The 21,408-nt window shown below is 38.6% G+C and overlaps 2 protein-coding genes across 3 annotated transcripts in view; one reads left to right on the top strand and one right to left on the bottom strand.

Annotated features, from left to right (window-relative positions):
• DHX29 (DExH-box helicase 29) overlaps positions 1 to 4,458 on the bottom strand; it is a 68,707-nt gene extending 64,249 nt beyond the window's left edge. For both annotated transcript variants that reach the window (XM_069096504.1, XM_069096505.1), the window contains exon 1: positions 4,154 to 4,458. In XM_069096504.1, the coding sequence (XP_068952605.1) occupies positions 4,154 to 4,334 (181 nt within the window). In that variant the 5' untranslated portion in view covers positions 4,335 to 4,458. The remainder of the gene's footprint in view (positions 1 to 4,153) is intronic.
• Positions 4,459 to 4,511: 53 nt separating this feature from the next.
• Positions 4,512 to 21,408, top strand: part of MTREX (Mtr4 exosome RNA helicase) — a 90,640-nt gene continuing 73,743 nt past the window's right edge. The window contains exons 1-8 of the mRNA XM_069096508.1: positions 4,512 to 4,866; positions 10,493 to 10,630; positions 11,602 to 11,668; positions 13,884 to 13,946; positions 14,706 to 14,818; positions 16,664 to 16,838; positions 18,464 to 18,554; positions 19,909 to 20,033. Of these exons, the coding sequence (XP_068952609.1) occupies positions 4,760 to 4,866; positions 10,493 to 10,630; positions 11,602 to 11,668; positions 13,884 to 13,946; positions 14,706 to 14,818; positions 16,664 to 16,838; positions 18,464 to 18,554; positions 19,909 to 20,033 (879 nt within the window). The 5' untranslated portion in view covers positions 4,512 to 4,759. The remainder of the gene's footprint in view (positions 4,867 to 10,492; positions 10,631 to 11,601; positions 11,669 to 13,883; positions 13,947 to 14,705; positions 14,819 to 16,663; positions 16,839 to 18,463; positions 18,555 to 19,908; positions 20,034 to 21,408) is intronic.

The raw sequence follows: 21,408 nt of genomic DNA, 5'->3' as shown, positions 1-21,408 counted from the left end.
CGGCCAGGTCTTCTCAACACTGGAGCCGGTGCTCTTACTCGCTGTGCTACCTGGCTGCCCGTCTGTCTGTTTTGATGTTGTTTTGCCAGATTTGTCCACTGGTGAAGGACAGTGCTGTTGTTGCAGAGGTTCTAGAACCAGGCTGTTGGTTCAGAGCTCCTGAGACTGTTCTGCAGACAGAGAGTGAAGTGTGTCCACTGGTGAAGGCCAATGCTGTTGTTGCAGAGGTCCTGGAACCTTGCTGCTGGTTCAAAAGCCCTGAAGAAGGATTTTCTTGCTGTATGTTTACAGAAATCCTGGAAGAGGGTTTTGCTAATGTTTTCAGGGGTCCTAGGACTGTTCTGCAGACAGAGAATGAATTAATGAAGACACTGGCAATGTATCTTGTGGCCTTGCTAAAGCTTTGCCTCCCCAGGAACAAAGATTGCTGAGAACTTGCCTCGGGTCAAGATGAAAAAAAGACCTTTCTTTGTGTATTAAATGCTATGCTTAAGCTTGTTGTAACTCTCTGGGGTAGATTCAATTGTGATCCAAGGGGGGGGGGGAGAAACTTTTGACTTTTTTTGAGAAGAGGGGCTTTGTGGTTGACTAAATGAATGTATAGTCTAGGGGTGGAGTAGTACTTGGAGATTATTGAATTATACTTGGTGAATGCTGTATTTTGAATGATGCTATATTTTGATTTTCTCTGTTAATTTTTCACTGAATAAAATGGAGAGCACCTATGCTGGTATTTTGAACCTTGGGAAGTTGCCTTTGCTTGGCACCTCAACCTATAGGTTCTAAGAGGGGCAAGAATAAGCAATATTTGAACTTTGTTGCAGCCCAAAATCCAGCCTAGTGCTCTGCCTACAATGGACACTTAAATATTAGTAGCTGAATGTTTTCATAACAATTAACAAAGGAGATCCAATGTATGTAAATTATCCTGATATAAGGGAGTATTAGTGACAGTATACAGGTGAGTGTTATAGGAGATGAGAGAAAGTGGTCCCCTCTGGCTGGGGCAATCAAGAAATTCTGAAAGGAGATGGTTACATCTAAACTGTGTCTTGAATGATAGGTATGATTCTGATAATCAGCAAGGGCAATGGAAAGTGTTTCTGACAGCTTGAAGAGAGGCAGTAAAATACAAGGTATGTTTGTTTGGTGAACATTAAATAATTTTGTTCCACTCAATGTAGGATCTGTGTAGGAGAGTAATGGGGGAGAAAGGAATTAAGTATGAGCAGACTAGGGAGAATATTGCATGCAGATTAAAGGATCTAGAATAAATTCTGTTGGCAATGGGGAGCCAATTAAGATTTTTGGGCAAAGGGTGACATGATCAAAATCTGTGCTATATGAATGGAAGTAGATACTATAATTAGAGAAACTAGTTAAGACCACTATTTTCATCAATGAGAACACAATGTTGGTAGCAGTGGGAATAGAATAGGAAAGTACATAGGTAACATTAAAAAGAAGATGAGACAACACTTGGTGATTAATTGTATGGGGAGGTAGCAGATATCAAAGACAATTTCAAAAAAGAAAGCCACTGTGGTCCTAAGAGTGAGTGATAATAAAATGAGATGTAATAATTTAAGAGGAAAAGAGATGATTTGAGGGTTGAAAGAATGAGAATTTGATCTAGAGATGCTGAAGTTTAGATATCTATATCTGAAGGTCAAAAAGATGAAAAGGAGTCATAGAGACATAAGTATAGCCAGAAAAGTAGGAATAGAACTAGTATAACACAAAAACCAAGAAAGGATTCAGTCACAATAAAGAGGTGAGGATCAATAGTGTCAAGTACTGCACAGGTCAAGAAGAGGGCGGCATCACAATAAATAATAAGGCAAAACTTTTCTTTAGCCAAGTAACAGGTTTCTGTACATGTAATAATGTCATTAAATTAAATACATAGCAAGACATCATCACAAAAAGCAAAGATATGAGAAGTACAATGCCTTGCAAGAGGTTTTTAATAAAGACATGTTTATCTAATAGAGTTCAACAGGGCCTTATGATCAATCCCACTTTCCCTTCCCATTTCTACTGATTAGGAAATTACAGAGAAATTAAGTGACTTGTTAAGGGACACATAGTCAGGGACAGAGGTAGAACCCAAGTTTTCTAATTCCCAGAGTCTATTATTCATTTTATTATAGCATACTGTCTGCCTCTCTATTGAATGAGCTACAGTCAACCTCTACACACAAATTAAAAAAACAAAAAGTAACTAGAAAGTTTTAGAAATATGAGTAATTGGTACCAACATCTAGATATTGTAAAATTTTAACTTCCCTGCAATAATTTGCTTGAGAATTTTCCCCAAGTCTACAAATAAAACAATTCCTTTTACAGCTGCCAACATCAATGTGGTCTCCTCTTTCTGAAAGCAATTTATTTGTGCATTGATTTTGGCATGCTGACTAAAATAATGGTTTGCACATATCAAATACCTTTTTTATACCGAGGTAATACATAATGCCTCTTAAATTCTAAGGCGGAACCACATTTTAAAAAGCAATACAAAGAAAGATACAAACAAAGCAGATATATCAGGACACCAAGATATAAAATGATTAGAATAAAATTGCTAAGAACTTTCAGTTTTCAGAATTCAATTTTTGGAACCTAAATTTAACTTACTCAAGTTTACAATACCTGTTGTGCTTTATAAAAGTGTTTTATAAAAGCCAAGCTTTTTGCATTGTCTTAAAATCTGTTTTTCTGATAGATGTTTTAATGTCAAAGATAATAAGCTAAAATTTCACTTTTGCCTCTGCTAACTTTTGATGAATGACAGACAAGTAAATAGTACTGAAATCTCTATACGGATCTTTCTAAATGTTAAAAAAAAACTATAAGCAAATTAAACAAAATAAACATCACAACTATTCATTCCTGGATATAAAGTTCATTTTCTTTCTTTTTTTTTTTTTTTTTTTGGCAAGGCAATGAGGGTTTGCCCAGGGGCACACAGCTAGTAAGTGTCTGAGGCCAAATATGAGCTTAGGTCCTCAGACTGCAGGGCAAGTGCTCTCTGGCTTTGAAACCTAGCTGCCCAGATAATGTTCCTTTTCAACAAGGTTGTGGTACATCCAATCTGATTTGGAATGCTGCATAACCCTGGGAGAGAGTGGAAGGAGCAATGAGTGGATTTGGAGTCAGAGAAGCCAATACTCAAGTATGTATTAAGCACCTACTACTTTTTCAGGCCCTGAGCTGGCGAGGTAGACAAGCACAAACAACAAAAGATGCCTAATGACAAGAACTTTGAGTTTATGTTCTGATGGAATGGGAAAAGCCTGCTTGGGCCACTGGCTGTGCGACACCGGGCAAGTCGCCTCTCGGGACCTCCCTGCAAACCGAGGAGACTGGATTCGGTGGTTTTGAGGTCCCTCGCGGCTCTGGATCTATGATCCCACAACGAAATGTCCCCTCTCCACGGCGCTGCGATAACCCGGCCACGTACACACTGGAGGAGCGTGCAGAACGACGACGAGGTCGGTCCCACTGGGGTGCCATCAGCAGCAGTCGCTTCCTGAACACGGACAAAGGGGCATTTCGTGCTCCCTAAGCCGAGTCCCTGATAGCATAAAACCTACTTCCACGCCCCAGGAAGCCGCCGGTTTAATGGAGGTTTAAATGGTGTTGGTTACGTGTGGGTTGGCGTGGATAGAAACTGGAAGGCAGTAGTCGGGTAAAGACTACTTAGAACAACTGCCTTAGAACAACTTTTTCAGCAAGGACTCCAAAGAACCCCAGTCCCTCCTAAGGCTACTTTCCATCTGCTCTGTAGATAGTGAGTACATACAGAGTAGTTTGGGTGTTGTCTCCCCTGTTAGCATGTAAGCTTCTGGAGACCAACCCTCCCTCCTTTTTTTTGTATACGCGAAGCTACACACAGCCTAGCATACAGTAAGCATCTAATACATGCTTGTTGACTAGTAATACTTGGCCCTTTGCGACTGGGCGAAGCAAGCATAAGAAGTCTATTCAATGCAATGTGGAGACTCAGGAGCCCGAGGGGTGAGCAGAAGCGTGTCCCGTGGGGCAAGGAAGGGCGGCGCGGGGGGGAGGGGGTGGGGGGGGGAGGGGCCGGGAGGTCCGAGGCTGCAGGGGAGAAGAGCGGGTGGAGCGGCGTCTCTGGGCCTGAGGGTACCTTGCCTGACGCGCGGCTCCTTGGCGGAGGCGGAGACGGGGAGCGGCCTGGGCACCGGCTTCTTGGCCGGGGCCTCTCCAGCTGCCCCAGATTCGGCGGCGGCTTTGGCCCTAGCGGCCGACACGGCAGCCCGCACCGCGCCGGCGCCCGGAGCCTTGTGCTTCTTGTTCTTCCCGCCCATGCTGCGGCTCCCACCGGCCTGGAGAGGCTAGAGGCTGGGAGAGGCGCGGGGCACGGACACGCGTGATCGCTTAGCTCTGCAGTGCGCAGGCGCTCCTAGTCCGCAGGCGCAGAGTCGCCGCCGCACCACCCCCCCCCTCATCCGGGGCTTCCCTGGAGCCCCGGAGAGGAGCTGCCTCGGGATTGGTCCTGGCCGCGGCAGTCCCGCCCCTCTCTCCGCCCTCACCGCCTGCTACGTGTTCTCCCTCTTTCCTCTCGGGACTGGGAAGATTGTAAAAGAGACTAGAGAAAAAAATTTCTAGTGGCCGTGTGACAGCTCGAGCTTTCTTGTTCCCTCCCGGATTCCGTGGCCTGGGATCGAACGCTCCCTCCGCCTAACTGCGGGGCATTGTGGGTAGCGGGAATTTGGCTGGACGGTTCGGAAATATGGCGGACGCGTTCGGGGACGAGCTCTTCAGCGTGTTTGAAGACGAATCGCCGGCCACCGGGATTAAGAAAGGAAAAGGGGTGGCAGAGGCCGCTGGCAAGGCCAAGTAAGGAGCAAGCACGGAGCCGTGGGTGTGGAGGAACAGAAGGGAAGCAGGAGGCAGGCTAGGATTCTGTGGAGAGGGAGTCGGGGCCTCCAGCGTCGGGGAAAGCGCAGGCCGCTCTGGGGGAGGACGGCCGCGAGACCAGACCGGGGGTCGGAGGAAAGGCCAAAGGAGGAGGGGCGGTCGGTCCAGGAAGCTTTTGTTGGGAACCCTTCCCCTGGTCCATGCGCTGGGGACTCCAGGCAAGGCAAAGGCAAGGGGACCATTAGGGGGAGACCACGGGCGAATAACCGGGAGCTGAACGTGGAAGAGAAGCGCCCTGAGAGCGAGGGATCCGAGAGGGGAAGGCCCCTGCTTAGAGGCGGGGGTTTCAGCCGAAGGATGCCAGGGAAATTTAGGAGATTGAGGGGAGGAGGGAGAGCCTTCCAGGAGTGGGGAACGGCCGCGGCAAAGACACGGAGACTGGAGGAGACCAGTGCCTCCAGATGTAGGGTCCGGAAAGGTAGTGACGGGTGAGGTTGTGAAGAGCTTCTGGTGTTATTTGCGCGCACCAGTTGTTTTGTTTCGTTCTTGCTCCTGGGGCTTATAGGGAGTTGAGTTGCAGAGAAAAAGGACAGATGTCAAAAGAGAAAGAAAAGTAGGCTGTGGTTATGGTAAGGGAAATTTAAAAAAAGAAAAAACTACAGATGAAGCTTAGAGCCATGTAATGACACATCTGTCAGTAGGATCTGATTTTCTGGCTTTATTCTTCCCTGGAATGAGCTATCAGGAGTAGTATGAGAATTACATTTTTAAGTCAACCAGCAACAATTAAAGAGGCCCAGCTAGTTGGCTTGGAGTTTGGGGTAGTGGACCTGGGAGTCAGGAAGTCCTGCTTCAGTCATATACTAGTTATGTGACCCTGGACCAGCCACTTAACCTCTTGGCCTCAGTTCCCTTATCAGTAAAATGGAAATAATAATAGTACCTGCCTTCCAGGGATGTTGTGGAGATCAAGTAGTAATAGGAATAATGATAACTAGTGTTTATGTATTGCTCTGAGGTGCCAAGTTTTCTATCTCATTTTATTCTCCCAATAACCCTGGGAGATAGGTGTTATTGTAATCTCTTTTTTAAGTGAAGTGTTTTGCCAACAGTCACATGGCTGACTAATAAGTGTCTGATTTGAACTCAGGCCTTCTTAACTCCATGCTCTATGTAACCTCCACCAAATAACAAACCTTAATATCAGTATGTCAATTTTAGTAATTATCTTTCCTCCACCACTTTTTTTTAACCACCTGTATGACCTTGGTCAAGTCACTTAATCCCTCTGTGCAGTACTATGAAAGATACAAAAATTTGAACTTGAAGGAATTGTATTAAAAGTCCAGTTTTCTCACTACTGCAACTATCTAGTCGGAATCCTTCCTTGGTATTAACTTCCAAATTTCCATAACAAGGGGATTTGACTAGTAGACACTCTCTTAAGAATCCTTTTGACTCTAAATCACAGAATCCTATTTTTATATCCTTGGTATTTGAATCTGCAGTATCTAACCCACGGTCTGGCAGATAATAGGTATTTAATAAATGCTTGTTGATTGATAGATGAAGGGAGACCAATTAGGTGATATTTGTAGTAGTTTTGTGGAGAGTCAAACTATTATTTCTGCCTTCATTATTTCTCTTGTATATGCCCCTTTCTCTCTTCTCATACTCCCACCACCAACCTTGGTAAAGGCCTTAAATCACTTCACTGGTGGACTATTGAAATACTCTGATAGGTCTTCCTGACTCAAATCTCTCCCCGATTCCATCTATCCTCCATTCAGCTTTCAAATTGATTTTCCTAAAGCACAAGTCTGACCACATTACCGTCTTATTCAGTAAACTCCATGGGTTTCCTGTTGTTTCCAAGTTTAAATATAAAATGCCATTTTGGTTTTAAAGCTCTTTAGAAACTGGCCCCTTTCTACCTTTCCAATCTCCTCATACCCCAAGTATTCTGCAATCCAATGACACAAGCCTTCACCCATCTCACAACTCAGAGCATTTTTGCTGGCTGTCCCCAATCCCTGAAACTCTCTATCTCTTCATCTTTGCCTCCTGGCTTCCCTGAATTCCTTCAAGTCTTCAGTTAAAATCCCATCTTCTACAAGAAGCATTTTCTAGTCCTCTTTATTCTTTTTTTTTTTTAGGAGTAAAAAAAAGAAGTCATTTTATTAAATATCATAGCAAGCAAAACAACAAAGAATGACCCCACCTCAATTCCATCCTTAGAATATACTCTCCCACAGAGAGTACTGGAAGAGAATAGACATTTAGAAAATATATGTAGCAAGGTAACCTACTTTGCTAAAACTACATCCTACCTAACTTCACTCTCTGTCTGCTATATCACTTCTAGCTTCTTTCTCCACTGTACTATAAGCTGCTAATTTATTTTAATGTATGACTTTCTCCCTTGTACCTTCTCTGCTGAATTGCAGCTGCTATGTGATCAAGTCCTCCCTATTCTCAGTGACTTTCTCTTAATACTCTCCCCGGTTTATTTTGTATATATTAATTTATAATAAATTCGTGTTGACCTGACTTCTTTGGAACAGCTTCTGAAGATACTGAACTAGGGAATTGTAGCAGTAACCACACTGGCATAACCAGGATGGCTGCTAGCACAGGTTCTTAGATCTGTTTTACTAGGAAAGATAGCTGTTTAAAGGGTCAACTATCTTCTTAAATTACATTCACTAGTTCAGGGGAAAAGTCAGCACCCTGAACTTCAGAGAAAATACAAGCAGAGAAATAAAGACCAACAGACAGGGCTCTGACTGCCTGAACTATACACTTTACATATATCCCTGGATTGAGAGAACCTTTATGTCTGAGGAGACTGGGAGCTCAGAACATAACAGCCACTCAGAATCTGTACCAGGCAATGACAAGATCCTTCTCATAAGTAAGCCCCCAAAGCAAAATACCAATTCAGAGAGTGTGTGAGTGAGGGTGACTCAGTGCCTACTTAGAAATTAGCTAAAGGTGAGAAAGCCTTACCACTAGCAAGCTTCCCTTAATGGGCTCCATATGAGGCCTGTTAATGGTCAGGGAAGATCTTATATCCCATTAACATAACAGGAATCGTATAAAGATTGAGAAGTGTAGTGGACCCAGTTGGCATGGTTCTGTGTGTTTCTCTGACAAATTATGCAGACTCAAAGGAAGAGTAAAACTAGTGATGATGGTGGTGATCAAGAGTAAAGAAATAGTATGGGAGTTTATAGTGGAAGATAATGACAAAAAAAAAAAATGGAGTCTAGGTTGTTAGGTCAGCATTGAAGTTGCTTCCCAATTGATCCAGGATGGGCAAGGAGTTAAATATGGTCAGAAGGAATCTAATACAATATGAAGAAAGTGAGATAGGTCACTAAACTTGAGGTCCCAGCAAAGAGCACATTTTATGGGTGTAAAATATTAGAAGAGTTGAGAGGTGGGGGGATTGTGGATAGCACCAGATTTGAATTTGGGTATAGTGTAGCATGTCTAGCAATGACTATATTTAGGTGGTATTATTTGGTAGCTCAGGTGGAACAGTGGATTTGAGGAACTGATGTCCAGGGTATCAGATGGGCCGTCTTAATGAATATTGAATTCATAGTAGGTCATAATGGAATGGAAAGAAAAACTGGGAGCCAGGTGCTTAAATCATTATAGAAAGAAAAGGTAATTCTTATAGAAGGATGACAATATTGAGGATATAGAGTGAGTATTATAAGCTTGAAACCAGATGTGGAATAATAGTCTACCAGTAAGCATTTCTTGGGGTCATCTAAGTGGTACAATGGATGGAACAACACCAGACCTCGAGTCAGGAAGATTCATCTTTTTGAGTTCAGATCTCTCCCCAGACACTTAATAACGGTGTGACCCTGGGCAAGTCACTTAACCTTGTTTGTCTCAGTTTCCTTATCTGTAAAATGAGCTGGAGAAGGAAATTGCAAACCACTCTGGTATCTTTGACAGGAAAGCAACAGATGGGATCACAAAGAGTAGGATATAGCTAAAAACAATTGAAAAACAAAGCATTTATTAATTATCTACTATGTATGAGTTATTCTGGGTTTGGGGGTACAAGCCAAAAATGACACAATTCATTCCACTGAGGACCTTCCAGTCTAGTTAGGGGGGAGAGTATGTTCACATAAAGGTGTATATACACAGTAAATAAAGAGGGATTAGGGTGGGTCACTCAGAGCTAGGGAAGACTTTACATAAGAAGTGATGCTGGACCAAAAACTAGGGATTGAGTTGAGTGACTGTGGTAAGAGAAGGGATTCATTCCAGGCATGAGGGATAGCTAATACAAAGGCACAGGGCAAGGATATAGAGTGGCCTATATTAAGAAGAGTAAGAAGGTCTATTTGGCTAGACTGTAGTATGTATAAAAAGAACTTACTATAAGGCCACATAAAAGTAGATTGAAGTCATGCTGTGGATATCTAATAGCCGTCATCCCTCCCCCCCTCCCCAAAAGGGGGGAGGAAGTTTGTGATCCTAGAAGTAATAAGAAGCAATAGAAATTTGGTAAAGGCATGATATGAGAAAGGGAGGGAGAAAAGAGAGAAAGAATCAGGGAGAAATGGAGAGAGTTTGATGGGATGATTGTGTCTAATGAAGGTTTTTTGAGAATGGAAGAGACTTGAATGTATTTGTAGCCTTAGGGAAGGGCCAATAGAAAGGGAGAGATTAAAAATTAGAGGGAGGAAAGGGGTGATTAAGAGAGCGGTCTGCTATAGAAATCGGATATGTAAATATAGAAATAGGATCTAGATTTTGTGTAGAAGTGTTGATCTTGGTGAGGTCTACTTCAGCAACTGGAGTAAAGGAGCAGAAAATGGGAGATGTTGGTTTTAAGGTAGGGGATAAGGTTATGAGGTGAAAAAAAAGGGAAGAAAAGCAAGCTCACAATGAATGGACTTAATTTTCTTGGTACAGCTTGAGTTTAGATCTTCAGCTATTATAGTCTGTGTGGGAAATACAATAAAGAATTAGAGTAGTAAAAAGATCGCTTTGCTCCAGTGAGTGACCTAGTTGAGATTAGATAGCAATTTATAGTGGACCAGTCAGCATAGTTGTGACTTTAAAGTTGCACATGAATAGAAAGGGAGGAGACAGATGTTGGGCATAATCTGGAGTTGGGTTGTGGTAAGTAATGAAATTGTAGTAAGAAAGGGGTAGTGGTAGTGGTGGTGGTCGTGGTAAAGGACTTGAAGAACAAGATAGTACAGACTTGAACTAGTTAACTAAATGATCAAGATCGAAAAAGGAGGGCAAGTGATAATAGAAAAGGCAGTGATAAAAGAGCCTAGGTAAGCATGATCAGAGGAGGGATTTGAAGTCACTGGAAGAAGGAATATATTTAGGAGGAGTAAGTATAGGGAATGATGAAATGATAGAAAGTTATAATCAGAAAAAAGATTAGCTAGATATTTTAGCTGTAATGATAAAATGTTTACATAAATTTCATATATGTCTCATTGTTAATATTATTATCGCTGAATTTTTCCAGAAGTAGCATACATTTAATTTGGAATTTTGAAAGTTTATGAACTTATTAAAAATAAAAACTATTAAAAAAAACTTTACTTTTCAGAAAACGGACAGATGATAAAACACAGTCAGGATCTACCAATGTTGGAAAGAACAAAAGAGATTTAGAATTGGAAGGTACAGATGAACCCATATTTGGAAAGAAGCCCAGAATAGAAAATACATTCGCAGAAGATGTAAGGTAAGGTCTGCTTTATTGTAAATTTCAAGCATACTTTGTATATCACTTCATGTGTCACTTTGGCATGAGGTTTAAAGATTTTTTTTTTGAAACTGGATATAAAGTAATTTGTGACTTACAGAACTGAGCACTTGTATAATTGCACAGAATAAAAGGTATTATTTGTACAAAACAACATGCTAGTCAGCTAGACCTTCAAAAACTAAATTTTCATTCTTTATCTTGAACACCTTGATTTTTTTAAGTTATCTCTAGTGTACTCTTTCTTAGCTAGCACATCGCTAAAATCATGGAGCGACTATAGCTGTCACCATTGACAACTAGGATCTGAGCATACTTTTGAGAGAATATTTTTGTTTGCATTGAACAGTGCTGTGTGGTCAGTACATTTAGGGAATGACAGCTAACTTGGAAGCAAAATAATTTAGATGACTTCTGAGACAAGGTAGCCATTAGTGATAAGCTAAGATAGGCAGTTGCCAGAATCAGTGCTATAGAAGAAATTCCATTTATTATTTGTTGTAAAGAATACAACTATGTCTGTTACAAATTACCTTGGGGCTTGGTTTTTGGTTTTTTTTTTTTTTTTTTTTGGCCTGAACCTATGATTTTATTGGTGTAGGCAACTTCTGATGAAGCATGTCTTTGTACCATAGGTGTTCTGCACTTAAGACATTTATAAGTTTACTACCTAATGCACTAAGAAGATAAGTGCCCAGAGTCACACAGCTGATATATGTCAGAGACAAGATTTGAACCCAAGTCAAATTCTGAAGTTAGCCCTCTTTATACTATATATACCATGCTGCCATGTTTTCTGATAGTTAAAATTTTATAAGTTTAAAGTTCTTCCAAAGTAGGATCATGATATTTTAAACTACTTTTCCCATCAGAAATTGCATGTAGGATTATGTGTGCCAAATTATTGAAAAAATCAATCTTCTTATATTTAATTATTTTTTAAATTGTAGTCTGGCAGATCTCATGCCCAGAGTCAAGGTGGAAGCAGTGGAAACTGTTGAAGGCTGTACACATGAGGTAAGTATAAATCATGAGTACAGTGACATTAGACTGGGCATTTTCGGTGAGTAATTAGGTTAGTAGGCAATAATCAGCTTACTTATCAGTGCAACTTGGAAAGGCTAAGTAGTCTCTGTTTTGCATTGTCATTTTATGTGTAATAAGATCTCAGATTTAGAGTAGGAAGGAACCTTAGAGGCCATTTTGTTAGATTTTATAGATGCTAATAAGAAAAGTAAAATAACACACCCTAACTCTTCAAATCTAGTACTCTTTCTACTACAACATGCTGCTTCTTATATTCCACATTTGATTCATGTCCTAAAATTTAGAGGTCTAGAATTCATAAATCCCAGTTACACTACCAGACGACTGTCTTCGATAATCTGTAGTCTTCCTGCAGGACAAAGACTTTTAACAACTTTTTTGTCATGGACCTCTTTGGCTGTCAGTGGGAAGTCTATCAGAATAATATTTTCAGCGCATTAAATTAAATACATAGGATTACAAAGGAACTAATTTTATTGAAATTACTTGTCTATATTAAACAAAAAAAAGTTCATGGAACTTAAGAACTCTTGCTGTAGCAAGAGTTTATAAAATAGGTGAGAGAGGCAATTAAATGATAGCTTATTAAGGCCTTAAAGATATATTCAGAGTAGGGGCGGCTGAATAGAGCACTGGCCCTGGAGTCAGGAAGACCTGAGTTCAAATCTGGCCTCAGACACTTGACACATTAGCCTTGTGACTTTGAGCAAGTCAGTTAACGCCAATTGCCCTGCCTTCCCCCCTCCAAAAAGCGAAAGAAATATTAAGAGTAACATCTAATAAACAAAAATGGTTTATAGTTCAAATGAGAGCCTTATCTATTAAAACACATATATTTCAAGGTACAGAGGTTCTCAGAAACATAAAATAGATCTGTTTGAGCTCCCTTTTAGATTTTTCTTTTTTTTTTTTTATAGTCTTGACTTATGGAATGTGCTTCAGCTTAGTTGGAATTATGTTCATTAGGAACTTGGAGTTTTTTCTGCAAATTGAACCGTTTGCATCCTTACAAAAGGATTTCTATTTTCTTTTCTACAGCTAAACTTAACTATAATATAAAGTGTGACTGATCTGCTTCCTTTCCCACTTAACTTTTTGTTTCAATCATTGTGCTAAAGCCAAGGCCAGATGCTAGTCTAGCTCCTAAAACATCTTTATAGAATTGTAGAATATGAGATCTTGAAAATCTCAGAAATCACCTTATTCTACCTTTACCTAAAGGTAAAAAGCATCTAGTGTTTTTGGAAGATCTCTTGTGACTGGGGCCTCACTACTTTGCTGTAGTCTTTTTCCATGTTTCCCTCAGACTGGAATTGCTAGTCCTGGAGAAATTTCTGTTGTTTCTTAATGCCTTTCCTCATCTCTAATAGTGTTCTCATACCATGTTTAGTTATCCAGTCCCCTGAACCTGATGATCGTGGGATGATAATGATGATAATAGTTTTATATAGTGCTTCATATAGTCCTTTATATAGTGTTTTAATGTTTGCAAAGTACTTTACAAATATTTTGGAATGTGTTATTACTGTTGTCCCCATTTTATAGATGAGGACACTGAGGCAGGCAGAAATTAAATGACTTGCCTAGGGACACAACAGTGCCTAGGACCAGATTTGAACTTAAGCATTTCTGATTCTAGGTCTAGCATTTCCTCAGAGTGCCATTGGCAAATCTAAGTAGTATCTTGGTGAGGAGACCAAAAGAACCTAGAAACCGCCATAGCCAGCAAACAGTTGATATCCTTGCAAGTCAGTAAACATTAAGTACCAACTGTGTGTCAGTCACTGTGCTTAAGGACTGGGGATAAGAAAGAAAGAGAAAGAGGGAGAATCCCTGCCCTCAAGAAGCTTACACTCTAATGGAGAAATAACATACAAAAAAAATAGAATGAAGAAAAAAAGGTACCCCATTCTTAGGGCATGATGGGGCAGCTGTCAGTCATAGAGGTCCCAAAGTTGTACAGCCAGATGAAAAATGAGATGTGTGAGCTGGGTGTCTTCTGACTCCAGAACCAGTGCTTTCTTTACAGTACTGTGCTACAAATGAAAAGTAGCCATGTCTCCAATTTTTTTTTAATCACATCACATTTTATTTCCACCCCATTTTGAAGATGGTTCTCTAAGAAAATTGAGAAATAAATCTGGAGATAATAGGCTATTGTTTTTTTCTTTCTAATTTTCATTAGGTTGCATTACCTGCAGATGAAGAATATGTTCCACTAAAGCCACGAGATGGAAAAGCTGCCAAGGTTTGCAATTTTCTTTCAGTAATTCACTATTTTTTTAAGAGTTATTTAATTTTCCTGGTTTCTACCTTTGTCTTAAATCATAACCCCTCTGCAATTATTTCATTACTATTTGGCCTTACTGTGGCCAAAACAGCCATCACTTTGTGACCAACCTGATGATGACCCTCTCTGAATTAGAGGTTCATCCTTGAATTGGATTAGGTGACATCCAGGCCCCAGATTGAAGTCTTTCCAGCTTTTTGGCAGGACATACTGGAGCTTTCAGAAACCCAGGGTTATTTCTATGCTATTGCATGATATCAGAATAGAACTTGGTAGAGTTATCATACTAATAATTTTTAGAGTGTTTTTCTTTAGCATAAAAGATCTTATAATCTTTTTTTTTTTTTTGCTTTTTGGAGGGCAATTGGGGTTAAGTGATTTGCCCAGGGTCACACGGCTAGTTTTTGTGTTAAGTGTCTGAGGCCAGATTTAAACTCAGGTCTTCCTAACTCCAGGGTGGGTCCTCTATTCACTTCACCACCTAGCTGCCCCAGATCTTAATCTTTTTAACATAAAGGATTAAGACAGACCAAGAAGTGCTAAAAAGCACTTCTTGATAAAAAAAAAAAAACCTTTTTTTAATCCCCTTTTCTGTGTTTGACGGTAGGATCTGTAATCAACATGGAGTCTGGATACTTTTCTGAACATTCTTCTTCATCCCTTGTGTTTTTTTTGTCATTCTCCTAAAGATTTTTTTGGATTTTATTTACTTTGCAGGAATATCCATTCATTCTTGATGCCTTTCAGAGAGAAGCCATTCAGTGTGTAGATAACAACCAGTCTGTTTTAGTGTCTGCACATACATCAGCTGGAAAAACTGTATGTGCTGAGTAAGTAACTTCATTTTTTAAATAAACTTGAAAATATAAGCATTCTTTTCTGTAACTTCTACAGTAAGATGATTTTTAGTCCAGATTTCATTTGTACCCTTCTCATAGTTCTGAAATTTTAGAGCAAGAAAGACCTTAAAGATAATTCTAGTTCCATAACTCAGCTCACAGGTAAGCAAATGCAGGCTTAGAGAAGTTAGTTGTTTGTTTAATATTCCAGGTCATCACACTCTGTGTATGTGTGTCTGTCTGTCTGTCTGTCTGTCTGTCTGTCTGTCTGTGTCTGTGTGTAAGTATAGATTCCAGTAGGAAAAAAAGTGGAACTTAATTTCTCATAGTTTGTAGTAAACAATTTGTTTATGGAAGAACCTGAACGAGACATTTTTGGTCTTCTGACTTTATTGTCCAGTGACAGCTGAACTATTGTGTGCAAGGTCTTAATGGTAGCAGTCAATGCTCTTTCTGATGCATTACACTCTCTCAATTCAGTCTAATTCAAGAACAAATAAAGCTGTATTCACCAAGATAAGGTCATTTATAGAGGTAAAAGTTTAGAATTCTCATTCTTAACAAAGGTGAACTTTCTCATTTGCCCCAGGTTTCACATAAGTCTTCTGTGGCAAAGGTTAGTAGAGAAGAGGTCTATCTTTTCTCAACAGGTTAAGATAAATTCTAGTCCAAAGCTATGCTTAGAGTTCTTTCATTTTTGCTGAACATTCTAGGGTTTTAAAGATCTAATCCAGGTTGGCCAAGGAGCCCACACAAGGAAGGTTCAGGTCTCTGCTCTGAACCCATATATGGATAGTGTTGAAGCGGAGCTAGGTTTTGGATTGGTGGGAGGTTTGTACTGTTTATCAGAACATGTGATGATAGTCCTAATTTGTTGGACATATTTTTTATTTTATTTTGCCTTTACACTTTGTTCTATACTTACATTCAGTTGGTTAATATATTGCCATTTTTTGCTTTGTTATTGTTTTATGTCTTTAGATCTTGTTTTCCTCTCTAAATTGTCAATGCTGGGGCTTCATACCTTTTCTATCTCTTTTATTAGTTTCAACACTTAGTATACTTAAATACTTGCTGGTTGATATTGATCATTATTTGCTAGAATTAGTCTTCCAAAATCCAAATACACAATTAATATTCCAGGTCATCACACTCTGTGTGTGTGTGTGTGTGTGTGTGTGTGTGTGTGTCTGTCTGTCTGTCTGTCTGTCTGTGTCTGTGTGTAAGTATAGATTCCAGTAGGGAAAAAAGTGGAAACTTAATTTCTCATATTTATAGTAACCTCTCAGAACTAGAAATGTAAAAGTAATTGTTAATAGTTTTTAAATATATTCAGTTGATCATAGTCAGAATTTGATTAAAATCTCTCTGTACATTTAGACAACTAGAGAAGTTTCATGTTTCAATTTTGTTATTTTAACAAATTTTCTTAACTTTTATATTTGGTTTACAAATAAATAGAGTAAGATATTCTTAATATTCGGTGAAATGCTTTTTGTTTTTTCCAAAAAACAGCTATTAGAATTTTATTAATGTGAAAACCCTTTTTTTTTATAAAGGAAATTACAAGCATATTGGACCTTATTCTTTTTTTTTTTTCTTTTTGGAGGGGAAATTGGGGTTAAGTGACTTGCCCAAAGTCACACGGCTAGTTAAGTGTTAAGTGTCTGAGGCTGGATTTGAACTCAGGTCCTCCTGACTTCTGAGCCAGTGCTCTATTTACTGCACCACCTAGCCACCCATAATTACAAGCATATTGATAGAATAGATAATAAAGGAAAACTTTTGAGTATGTATTTTGTGAGGTTTTTTTTTTAATTGGTTTCATGTATTTAGGTATGCCATTGCTTTGGCTTTGAGAGAAAAGCAACGTGTGATATTTACCAGCCCAATTAAGGCTTTAAGTAATCAGAAATATCGTGAAATGTATGAAGAATTTCAAGATGTTGGCCTGATGACTGGTGATGTCACCATAAATCCTACCGCTTCTTGCCTGGTTATGACTACTGAGGTAAATTACTTAATGATTCACTTTTTTCCCCTCCAGGTTACTTCTGGAATTAGAACTTGTAAAACTGTATACTGTGTCAAAAATTCAGAATATTTACATACTTAAAAAAGCCAAATACACAGTATTTTGAATTTTAAATTTGCTTTCTTGTAGTTATTTGGTTAGTAATATGAAAATAATATCAGTAATCTGTACTTAAGATGCTTACTATTGGAACGTGATTTTGTAAATAGTTTAAACACCAGCTTTTACATTCTGAATCTAGTTTTTTCTCATCTAAATGATGACATGACTGTGACTTTTATAAATATGGGATAGTAATAGGGTTTTTTTAAATTACGGTAGAGCTTCATGTTTATATAGTTTTTGTTTCTTGATCCATGTAATATACTAGTGGGCATAAATCCAAAATTGAATGTCCTAGGAGTATTCAGTATGCATTTTTTTCCCAGGTATGCTTTGTTCTGCATTTTGGTGCTGCTTTAATTTTCCTTGCCTCTTAAGTCAGTCTGTGTTTCTGAACCAGCATTAAAGATAGACTGAGAGTTGCCATAGTATAGAGAAGCACTGTACTCAGGAAGACATTTGTTTAAGTCTTACCTCTTACAGATACTGGCTATGAGACCCCTTGGCAAGTCACTTAATTTCAGTGTTCTAGATACTGTAAATTCTAAGATTTTTTAAATTACAGAACAGTAGCTGATATATATTATACCAGGAGATTCTTAACTGAGACATTACTATTCAAATGACATCACAAATCTGCTCTCCCCCCCCCCCAAAAAAAAAGGGGATAATTGCCTGTTCCTGGAAATTCTGTTCTTTGTTTGGGAATGGTAAGGACATCGTAAGGATCCATGCTGCCTGTATGACTCAAAGAAAACCCAGGAATGATAAAAAAAAAAACCGAGAAGTACTATTGGTAGTATGTGAGGGCTGATAGACCATCTGAGGTTTATATCATAGATAGATGATCATCTTAAAAGTTGTTTTCGGGGTGGCCAGGTAGCACAGCAAGTAAGAGCATCGGCTCCAGTGTCGGGATGACCTGGAGATCGAATCCCAGGCTCAGACACTTAGCACCCACCCAGAAACACCTGGCCGTGTAACCTTGAGCAAGTTACTTAACACCAATTGCTTAGGGGCGGCCAGGTGGCTCAGGGAGTAAGAGCACCGGCTCCAGTGTCAGGATGACCTAGGGATCAAATCCGGGCTCAGATACTCAGCACCACACCCAGAAATAACTGGCCGTGTAACCTTGAGCAAGTTACTTAACCCCGATTGCTTTTTTTTTTTAAGTTATTTTCAGAATTGAGACAGTAGAAATAGAAACTCTGGTTCTGGAATAAGCTTTGTTCACTGGGAAATTGTGTGGAAAAACAGGAATGAAATGTGACTCTCCTTGCTCTATTACTGTTTCATGCATACTTTTATGTCATTAAAAAAAAGTATGAAATGATTCTGATATTGAAAACATAGTTTATTACTTACTCCTTCACTTAAACAAAAATCCTAATTCCCTTTGGGGAAAAAAACCTCCAATTGCTTACTCGTAGTTAGGAAAGAGCTGTTTTCCATTGAATTTTTAAGTGTCTTACAGAAACTATTCTGTTTCAATTCCTTAGATTTTGAGAAGTATGTTATACCGAGGGTCTGAGGTTATGCGAGAAGTTGCTTGGGTCATATTTGATGAAATTCATTATATGAGAGATTCAGGTAATGTATATGTTCTGTTTTCTGAGTATGATTTACAAAGTGTCCCTCTTGGACTGTATATATGCATCTCAAATTTAACATGTCTAAAACAACTCATTCATTCCCCCAAACCCTCCCCTTTCTCAAACTTTCCTATTACTATCAAGGGCATCAGCATCTTTAGTCCATTACAATTACTTTCCATCACTTACTCATTTCTTTTTTAATTAAATTTTTGGTTTAGTAGACAAAAATAATTTTTATCTCTCCTTCCACCCACCACCATGGTCCTTGCCCCACCACAGCTTAAGAAGAAAAAGATAACTTGTGTAACAAATAATGCATAGTGAAGCAAAACAGACTCCCACTTTGGTCATGTCCAAAAATATGCATGTCTCATTCTGCACTCTGATTCCATCATTTTTCTGTTAGGTCATCTCTTCCTCATCACTCCTCTAGAATCATAGTTTGTTGCAAAACTTTCAGAATTTTTAATTTTTACAATGGTATTGTAAAAATTGTTCTACTTGTTCTGCTCATTTTATTCTATACCAGTTCATACAAGTCTTAATAGATTTCACTGAAATTGGGCCTTTCATCATTGGTATAGTAATATTCTAGTGCATTCATATACCAAAATTTGTTCATTCTCCAATTGTCAAGCTCCCCCCTTAGTTTAGTACTACAAAATGAGCTTCTTTGCATATTGTATTTGTGTCCTTTGCTTTGTATATATCTTGTATGTACATTATTGTTTGCATGCTCTTTTCCCTTGCATATAGTATGCAGTGAATAAATGCTTGTTGACTGAATGATTTGTCTTACTGTGTTTTAGAGATTACCCTGTAGATTGTTGTTCCCTTTGGAAGTTTGAAAAATTCAGTTCTCTTCTTCTTAGTTTGAGGGTTATTAAATCTGCATTGATTATCTTTAAAAAAAAAAGTCAAATTTTATTTCTGTTTTATGTTCCATTTATTAAAAGAATCCAAAAGTTATTATTGCATCGAATCACTTTTTTCTTTACCTTTAAAGGACCTTGTGATAATTTAGTTACAAGGTCCTTTGTGGATTAGAACTGTATTTTCAGCTATTTCATTTTTACATTTGACTTTGTAGAAATCATTACTCTCCCTTGTTTAGAGTGAAGTAGAACTATTTTGATCCTTTAAATATGAAGTTCTCTTTAGGGGCTACTTAGACCCTTAAAGTATTTAGACTATTGTATTTTAATGCTTAATTTGGAGGGGGAGGCTTATGGGGTGGCTCTAATGCTAATCTAGATTTGTGATAAGGGTGAGTATTTGAGGAAAAAACCTTTTCTGACAGTGTTACTTAAATAATTTGGAGTTCTGTATTTGTGATTTTTATTTTCTAGAGCGTGGTGTGGTATGGGAAGAAACTATTATTTTGCTTCCTGATAATGTTCACTACGTCTTCCTTTCTGCTACTATTCCAAACGCTCGACAGTTTGCAGAATGGATTTGTCATTTACATAAACAGGTACTTCTTTTCTTACTAAAAACTCTTTCTATGTCAAGAAGCATGATAAGATAACGTTACTTTTAGATTTGTTTTTTGTCCAGTGCTGTACAACTAATTCTGCCTAAAATAAAGAAGATGAAAAGAAAGGGTGAACAAACAAAAAGCAAGCATCCTTCTAATGTTTTATTCACCATATCTTGCTTTATGAATAAAAGCCTACAATTTCTTCTTTTATTTTAGTATTTACAGATTTTAAAAAATATATTTATCTTTAGTTTTCAACATTCACTTTTACAAGATTTTGAGTTTTATATTTTCTCCCCTTCCCCAAGACAGCTTGCAGTCTGATATAGGCTATACATGTACAATCTCATTAAACATATTTCCACATTAGTAATGTTGTAAAGAAGAATTAGAACCAAAAGGAAAAACCATGAGAAAGAAAAAAACAAGAAAAGAAAAAATAGTATGCTTCGACCTACATTCAGATTCCGTAATTCTTTCTCTGGATGTGGGTAGCATTTTTTATTGAGTCTTTTGGAATTGTGTTAGATCATTGCATTGCTGAGAAAAGCTAAGTCTATCAAAGTTATATGCACAGTGTTGCTGTTACAATGTTACATGGTTTTGCCCACTTCACTCAGATCAGTTAATGCAAATCTTTCTAGGTTATTCTGAAGTCCACCTCCTTTATGGAACAATAGTATTCCATTACATTCATATACCCCAACTTGTTTAACCATTCCTTCATTGATGGGCATCCCCTCAATTTCCAATTCTTGGCCACCACAAAAAGAGCTGCTATAAATATTTTTGTACATGTGGGTCCTTTTCCTACAATTTCTTATAGTCTGCATAGGTATTTGCCAAAACTGAACATATGGTTAAATGAAGGGAAAGTGAACAACTATATCCATACACCAGTTAAAATACAACAGACACTTTGAAATGTCATCGCTGAAAAACCTGACATATGTATGAATGAACACCATTTCATGCATGTGCATTTGATGTATTTCTGTATTACTACTCATCCTCGCTGACTCCCGAGATTTACCTATTTTCATCCAAACTGAATACTTTTGCACTATTGATCTTTTAAGAGTAATTTAATCATCACCACCTTTACTAAAAACATTATAAAATCTCAGAGTTGGAAGACACCTCAAATCCTATCTAAGCCAATATCTCTTTTACCACATGCCAAGAAAGTGATCTTCTAGCCTTGGCTTGAATATCTCCAGTGATAAGGGAGCCCACTACTTCCAAGCAAGCCTCTTCTACTTTTGGATAGCTCTTGCTCTTAAGAATTTTTTTTCTTACAGCAGATCTCATATCGATCTTTCTTTCCCTCAAGGTTTCTTGGTCTTTGCTTCTGTGATTTGTTTTGGGT

This window comes from Petaurus breviceps, unplaced genomic scaffold (assembly GCF_028583685.1).
Source record: "Petaurus breviceps papuanus isolate PSGF00001 unplaced genomic scaffold, PetGlider_PUasm1.0 229, whole genome shotgun sequence".
NCBI lineage: Eukaryota > Metazoa > Chordata > Mammalia > Diprotodontia > Petauridae > Petaurus > Petaurus breviceps.
Note: the sequence above shows the minus strand (reverse complement) of the source record. Positions and strands in the feature narration are given on the sequence as shown.